The 8,029-nt window shown below is 53.4% G+C and overlaps 1 protein-coding gene across 3 annotated transcripts in view; it reads right to left on the bottom strand.

Moving 5' to 3' along the window:
* Positions 1–6,516: 6,516 nt before the first annotated feature.
* Positions 6,517–8,029, bottom strand: part of RNF187 (ring finger protein 187) — a 2,338-nt gene continuing 825 nt past the window's right edge. For 2 of the 3 annotated variants that reach the window (XM_015571551.1, XM_015571552.1), the window contains exons 2-3: positions 7,778–7,870; positions 7,266–7,587 (exon numbers count right to left, since the gene is read on the bottom strand). In XM_015571551.1, coding sequence (XP_015427037.1) covers positions 7,270–7,587; positions 7,778–7,870 — 411 coding nt within the window. In that variant the 3' untranslated portion in view covers positions 7,266–7,269. Of the gene's footprint in view, positions 6,796–7,265; positions 7,588–7,777; positions 7,871–8,029 lie in introns of those variants that run through there. The other variant, XM_015571553.1, reaches the window with a different exon arrangement.

Below are 8,029 nucleotides of genomic sequence, written 5' to 3'. Positions count from 1 at the left end.
GTGCGAGACAGATCCACCTACTCTGCCGCCATCTTGAAAACTCGCAGTCGTAGTGAATTAAGTCTTCCTTGCCAATGTAATTGGGCCAGCACAATTTTTCTTTTACATTTTCACAGCACATCTGAAATTCTCTTTTGGGTCCCTGTCTAGGGCACAATATCCCGACAAGTTGTGACTTCTCTTTACCAGTAAATGCATGCATGTTCCTATTGCTTGATGCATTTACGTAGTGTGTCCCTTCTGCACAAAGACCATCCTAGAAGTTCACCCATCTCCCAGCCTAACCCTTCCCTATCCTCAACCCAGTGAGGCCTGCTGACTCCACAGGGGTCTCACCTCTGGAGTCACTGATGCCAGACCTCCTTAGCCACAGCCAGGCCTGCCTCCTTCGGTTTCTCGGCTGCATGTTTTATCACACGTGAGAAAAGGTGCGAGTGTAGAGGAAGAAAGGTTTTCCTCGACCCTCCTAGGGTCCTTGGCAGGTCTGAAAGGTAAACTGATAGATTAACAGGAGAAAAGCCCACAAAGTTACTTAAGTTTTATAGGACTTGGGGAGCCTTCATAAGGAGATTCAGGCTCAAAAAATAGTTTGGCCCGAGTGTGTGAACAGTGGACGGTTGTGGGTGACTGACAGGTCAAGGAGCATGAGGTGTAATAGTGAGCAGGTAAACCATAGCAGGGCCTGTGAGGATTCTTCTTGGCGTCCCTTTTGTGTTCACAGATCAGGGTGTTCCTTTCCATGGGCATAGGGAGGCCATCTCTCACTTGAGGGTTTCGCGTGTATTTCAGGAGAGGACAAGGTGGGGGGCGGGGAGGGAGGTCAGTGACGTTCCTGTCTGGTATTTCCTCAAATCCTTCAGCTTAAAGTATTCAATATGCCCAGCTGCTGGATTTGAGGCAGCACGTCCTGAACCCTACCAGGAGCTGACAGAGAGCTTTATATTCTAGACTAGAGGCCCGGTGCATGAAATCCGTGCACTGGGGGATTTGGTTCCCTCAGCCCAGCCTGCCCCTCTCACAGTCTGGGAGCCCTCAGTGGAGGTTGAGAGTACAGGGTTTGCTACATGCCTGAGCGAGCTGTAGCCCTTTGTCCGGCAATCAATCGTCCTGTGTGCTCGTCTTACCTCTGTGTCTTTGGTTCCTTAAACATCCCTCATCACATAATGTGGGGTACTTTCCTGCTCTGTGATTGCCAGGAGCAGGCCCAACTGGGGACTGCCCACCCTCCGCACTTGCCTGCTCTGAGATCACCATGGTGTCCCAGATGGCAGCGGGACTTAGGCGCACATGGGGGTCCCATCTGGGGGCAGGGCTTAAGCGGTGTGGGGCTTAGGCGGCACACGGGGGTCCCGGCTGGGGTGGGGCTTAGGTGATGTGATTGTGCCGCCTAAGCCCGGTGCTCAGGGCCGCACACGGCCCGGATGGCATCTGGTGCTAGCCAGCCCTGCCTGCAATATGCAAATTAGCCACCATCAAAGATTTGCATATGGTGCAAATTAGCCAATGGGAAGCATAATGAAGGTTTGGTCAATTACCCTTTTTGTCTTTTATTAGATAGGATGGGGCATTAAAAGGAGCATTGGTGGGAAAGACCTATGTGAACCCATAGGAGGGTAGAGCCCAGCAGAATTCAGCACTGAGCCAAGTTTTTGCCCAGGATCAATTTCTGCCTGTGGCTTGTTCCCAGAGGGCCCCAGAAACATGGAGGGCACCCCTTGGGCAAGAACATAAGCATCCATGGGAAGCCCATTCCATACCTCTGCAGTGACATGTCCATCCATGTCCCCTATCCCACGCACAACTGGCTGCCCTGGTCCTGGCCCAGGATCGTCTGTGTGCCAACAATGATGTATACACTGTTCCTACTTAAGAGCCAGGTCCATTGCCAGCTCGTGCGCCAACCTTGTCTCACTACTGACCTCAGCTGCACAAGATAAGGAAGGACAGGGAACTGGGGAAAGGAGACCGGAGGACACATCAGCAGCTCTTTGCTGGTTGTAGATGACTTTGAAGTCTTCCGTGTCACAGAAGCACAGCCTGGATGTTAGGCAGGACACCAATCTATACAAGGATCATGTGGCGGTTTGTTGAGCTTCTAAAGTTGCAGATGGCCAGCCTGCTTGCGGTAGCCTGAACCCACGGTGGGGGAGGCGGCATATTCCGGGAGCATGCCGCCAAGTGCCGCGCCCACAAATAGGATGAAGACGTCCTATATCACGTGAGCCCTACTGGCTGCTCTGTAGCGTGGAGCCCTGTGGCTTCTCCAATCAGACAAGACTGCAAAGTCACTTCATCTGTATAGGGACCGGGCGCCAGAACACGCAGCGCAGCACTATCTGCGCGCTAGAGCCCCGGGGACCTTAACCATGACTGTGTCCCAGGCCAAACCACACAATCGCCTCTGTCGCTCGACGGCCCCTTTCTGTTGGGCCACTCCTCACTCCTCAGGTCCGGGGTTTCCTCCGATGCTGGTGGCCCAGAGGGTGGAAGCAGTGCTTATGCCCCACCCCACCCCCTGCAGCTGGGTCGGGGGCCCCAACAAGGAGCCCAGGACAGGCTGGCCTCGCCCCAGTGTGGATGCAGACCGGGTGCTGTCGCCAGCTCTCCACAGGCCGCCTGGGTCTCAGGACAAAGGCCACCAACCAGGAGAGCTGCGGTGCAGGAGATGCCATTTCTCATCACATAACAAATGCAGTGGCTTATCCAATGTGTGGGACTGAAACTTTCAGAAGAGGAGGATCTTGTTCTGACACACAGGAGACACGAGGTGTCTATATCTATGACCAGTATGTTACCTTTCCTGATTTTGTTTAAATCTGCCCACTCTTATGTGTGCAAAACTGCCTTGTTAACAAACACAAAGCCGAAACCGGTTTGGCTCAGTGGATAGAGCGTCTGCCTGTGGACTGAAAGGTCCCAGGTTCGATTCCGGTCAAGGGCATGTACCTGGGTTGCGGGCACATCCCCAGTAAGAGGTGTGCAGGAGGCGGCTGATCGATGTTTCTCTCTCATCGATGTTTCTAACTATCTCTCTCCCTTCCTCTCTGTAAAAAATCAATAAAATATATATTTTTAAAAAAACACAAAAAACAAACACACAAAAAAACTAGAGGCTGATACTGTGTCCTGTTAAATTCTGACTGGTTACTTGACTGTGTTGTACTGATGACATGTTTTGACTGAGACATCTGCGTTACTTAGTGGTTTTATCAATACTTATAAGATCTGCCAAATGGCTCACTACCACATCCCTCTTAGGGAATGGAGGTCTAATAAAACTCAGGACCCACAAAGTATAAAGAAAAAGGACCATGGTGTCTATGTATCATTTAAACCATGTCTCTAAACTGAGTTAGAGTCCTGCTAGGAAATGAGGAACCTCAGCCTTGAGCCACCTGACTTGGGGCAGGTGGGGCTCTGGGACCCACAAAACTGCTTTGCCACTTTCCTCCACCCCAGGAGCCTGCCTGTCTGAGTCATGTCCTCAATTACCGAGTTTGTCTGGGGCTCCTGACCCTTTCCCAGGCTCAACCCTCCCAAGAAATGGTGGCGCTCAGGTAGGCCTTTAGACCAGTGCAAACAGCTGAGCTAGCACAGGCACATCCAGGGCGAAGGGCTTTCAGGTTGCCAGAGAAGCAAAGCATATTGGGGCCGGGGGGAGGGTGGAGGGCTGGCTCAGCCTCTTGAGGAGTCTCGAAGTGTGAGTCCAGAGAAAATTCATCCTCAATTCAACCTTCTCTCCTGCCCCACAGACAACTATCCTAATGGGGTCCATTTGTCAATTTTAAGTGTTCTTGCAACCATTAGTTGTAAGTTTACATAAATAGTGCTGTTTTGTTTGGCTTTCATTTGTATCAGCACGGTGCCCTCAGCCCCATTGAGTGGCCCAGTCCAGCTCCTGTGTCCCTGGGGTTGGGCCTTCTCCACGGTCTTCATCCCCCATTTGACCTCCCACTTTCCCCAGTAAGGAGCACCTGCACCCCTGTCCACTTCCTCTGCAACCATGTACAGGTACACCCTAAATCAGATGACATCTGGCAGCTGTGCTGCACCTGCAGCAGCAATGCAGAGCCAGGGGCAGGCATGCTTTCTCTCTGGTTTAACATGTTTGACCTTCTCCCCCTGTGCTTCTAGCTACTCTTCTCACCTGCTTGTCCACACCCTGTCTTGTGTTTTCATCCAGCTCCTTTTGGCTCTTCCAGATCTGCAGGAGTTGCCTGCACAGTCTCAGTGTGAATCACTGCAAATATCTTCTATGGTTCCATCCGTCTGCTACTCTGGCCATGATCTTAAAGAGGCATTTTTTATAAGCCTCACCTGTGGAAACCATTCCAAACACCACTGGTGGCGATAAAGCTATGGCAGCATTCCCGTCAAACTACTACAGGTAGTTCTCATGTTCTGTGACCCCCACTTCCTCAGGGCAGGGCAGGGCTGGGGAAGGCATCAGTCCATGGGTCTGCAGAGCAGCCTGCCCCGCCTCCCCTGCAGGTAGCACCCTGCCTCTAGGGTAGGTTGGCAGCCCTTTAACCTGTCCCTTCTCCCCAAAATAAACCATCACCATGAGCAAACGACCTTCAGTGGCTCTGGGAGCATTTAGAGTGGATTCTCGAGCTCCAAGAGGGTGTGGGAAACTCTGGAATTTGCACACGGGTGGGAAGCAAGGCTGGTCTTGGGGGCTGGTTCCCCCTAACCTCCTGTTGGCCTGACTCCCACATGTGTTAGTTTGAATCTCAGGGTACTATCCAAAATGGTAGCATCAGTCCATACCCCACATGGGAGCCCGACTCACACCTTGCAGTCATCGGGTTTCTGATTTCTGCTGGGAGCAGCTCACCAGTATCTCCACATGCAAGTCTGGATTGCATGAGGTGTCAGTATCTCCTCATAACATGATGTATGGACACTCCCACCGAGCGTGAAACGATCCTCAGCATTTGTCTCTGCTCCCCTTGGACTACGGATTTGAAATTGAAATTGGGCCGCAGTTCCCAAATACTGGCGACTTTCCCACTGAACTCTGATAAAATGACAAGTGGAGGGCCTCATCTCAGTACTGAATATATGAACCCATAAATAAACAGGCTGTCAGAGCTCTCACTGCCCACACACTCAGAGGAGCCGTGAGGAGGCAGCCAGGCCTCACTGGAGCCCAAGTCGGGACACAAAACTTCCTCCTGGGTCCCCCAGAGTTGGAAAGAGGCCAGAGGGCCTCCTAGTACTGACCCCTGATCGAGGGGGTCGGGATTCTTTATTAAGATCATTTAGCCAAAGGCATTCCGTTTGACAAGATGACTGTCTCTAATAAACTACCTCTGTGTGCAGGAGGCAGCTGGTCGATGTTTCTCTCTCATCGATGTTTCTAACTCTCTATCTCTCTCCTTTCCTCTCTGTAAAAACTCAATAAAATATATTTTAAAAAAAAAAAAAAAACTACCTCTCTGCCAGTCATCCTTACATAGACAGCATGCGAGAGCACCAAAGACGCTCACCACTATCAGAATGCAAGCAAGTCTGTGCTGGTGGATCTCATGTCTCTCCCCAGCCCCTGCCCCGCTGGGCACCATCTTACTGAGCTGCACCGAAGTCTCCAACTGAGAGGCCTCCCAGCGGGCATCTGCGCTCAGTGCACAGGAGCCTGGACCAGCTCCCGTGGTTCCCCACTTGACGAAGGTGGGAAGTGGGAGCACATCAAAGAGAAGACCCACCTGCAGAAGCTCCACCCAATCACGGGGCACTAGAGGAGACAGAGGGAGGAGTGATGCGAGCAAACCCTGATCTGGGCTCCAGGAGTGCCAGCCTCAAACTTGAGCCAGTGGCACCCAAGTCTAAAAAGCTTTGTCCAGAAATGGCCCACTGATCACAAAGCTGCTAATCTGGAGTGACTCAGAGCCACCCTAAAGGTCTGCCAACGCACTGGGACCCCCTGTCCTGTCACCATATGGTATTTTTGTCCCTTGAACTCATCTACACAGTGACACTGCCACTAAGTCATGGGTTTTGCTAAATTCATCTATGGGAGGAACTACAGCAAGGGAAGCCAGGGGTACAGCAAGAACGACAGCACGCCAACCTGCTCCTAAGGGACAGTGATGGAGGAGGAGCAGGGCAAGCGGACACACTGGGAGACACCGGGAACAGAGCTGAGGTGAGGTGCACAGAGGGCTGACTTCCCAGACCCAGAGGAACCCGGGGCCACTACTGCAGAGAAATTGAGCTGTGGGTGGTTTGTGGGGGACGCAAGCTGTCAGGGCCTCAAACAGGAGTGACAGGTGGATCTACCTGCCCGTCCTCCCCATCTAGGCACCTGGGACTCCCTTTCCTTCGATGAACACCCCAAATTTAACCTTAACTCTTCTGCCCGATGCTCAGACAGGGGTCTTTAAACCTGAGTAGAACAAGGCCCATCATGGGCAGCATTTAAAGGGGGCAGGTGCCAGGTCTGGACAACCCAGCCACCCGGCAGCTGTGACAACAGCTGTCACGGAGATCCCAGGCAGATGTGAAGAGACTCGGTGGCGGCAATAACAGCTTTATGAAGAGAAAGAACAGGATACACTTGAGTTACTGATGCCTCCCCACCGCTTCAGGTCTCCACAGTGAGGCTGGCTTTTATAGCCCAGAAACACAAACACCCAAGGAAAGAAAACACCGTCACTACTGAGGGGACAACCCAAGGTGGCACCTACGGTACGAAGCCCAGTCACACCTAGGACACTCCGGGGTCCTGAACGAGGCGGATGGAGCTGCTAGGGGCCGGGCCATGGTCGAGCCAGCTTCCTCTGCCTGGCATCACTGCAGAGAGAGAGAGACAGGGAGAGAGAGAAAGAGATAGAGGAGGGAGCTGCTATCCTAAAATCCAAATGGCCATGCCCCAGTTCCACCAGCCACAGGCAGCTCCCCAAGGCTGAAGCCAAGCCTCCCATGATGATCACCCCACACCACCACCTACCAGCAGCTAACAAGCATTCCGAGTGAAATGGCATTTCCCAGCCCAGAGAAGGGGAGGGTGGGGGCTGCTGGCTCAGATCAGAGGGGGCACAAAGAACCCAGAGCCTCCAGGGCCCGGCCTCAGACATAGGGAGTGAGGACATGTAGGAAGAGTCAGATGGCCATCACCTTCCTGGGGACCCTGTGCTCCTGCACCCCACGGCCAGCTCCTGCCTGCAGAGTGCTAGGGTAGGACAAGGGCCCGGTGCTTCAGTATTGGGGAGCAGCCCTGCCTCATGAAAGATCACCAGTAACATGGAGGCTGGGGAGTCTGCTGGATTACTCATCCTGAAATCCAGCCCCAAATAAAGGCCAGGCCTCGCCGTAAGCCCTCTCTTGGTAGCTAAAGGTTTTCAAGATGGGGCCAGGGCCCACCTGGAGCAGCATGCTAAGGCCCAGGTTGCGGTGCCTCCGCTCCAGCTCCGACAGGGCCTGCAGGAGGGACCTGAACCTCTCTGCAGGGTCAGCATCCTCATCTTCGGGGGACCCCTCCTCTTTTTCTGCCTCCTGCAGGAAGCGCTCCTCCTCCTCCACAAAGAAAGCCCGGAGCTTCTTGTAGTCGGTCAGGGCCTTCTTCCTGCGGTCCATCACGTGTCCCTGCAGGGCAGGTGGCAGGGAAGGACACCTGTGTCCTGGGCTGCACCCAGGACCCCAATCCCATGCTGACCACCTCAAGGAGAAAAGGTTTGCTACTGAGGGCTCAGTTCCTTCCCAAGGTCCTGCCAGACAGAGTCAAGAGGACATACCCACGTCCCCTCCTTCCCACGGACCCAGGTCCACTACTTGCCTTCCACACAGCAGCAGCAGACTCGGCCTGGCCATGCAGGTCCCGGGCATCATTCAGGTCTTTCCTCATGACCTCCACAGAGCCCTTATTCTCCTGGGAAGAGAAGCTGGTCCCCTGAAGGTCTGGGACACCCCTCCCTTAGCCCAATCCAGGGGACATCACACCTCCGGAGTTTACTAAAGATCTGACTATCCAGAAGGTCCCACCGAACCGTCCTGGCCCGCCAGGCTCATCAAACAAGCTGCAGGTACC

Source organism: Myotis davidii, unplaced genomic scaffold, assembly GCF_000327345.1.
Source record: "Myotis davidii unplaced genomic scaffold, ASM32734v1 scaffold648, whole genome shotgun sequence".
Lineage (NCBI taxonomy): Eukaryota > Metazoa > Chordata > Mammalia > Chiroptera > Vespertilionidae > Myotis > Myotis davidii.
The sequence above is the reverse complement of the archived record's forward strand: the minus strand, read 5'-3'. Positions and strand labels throughout refer to the sequence as shown.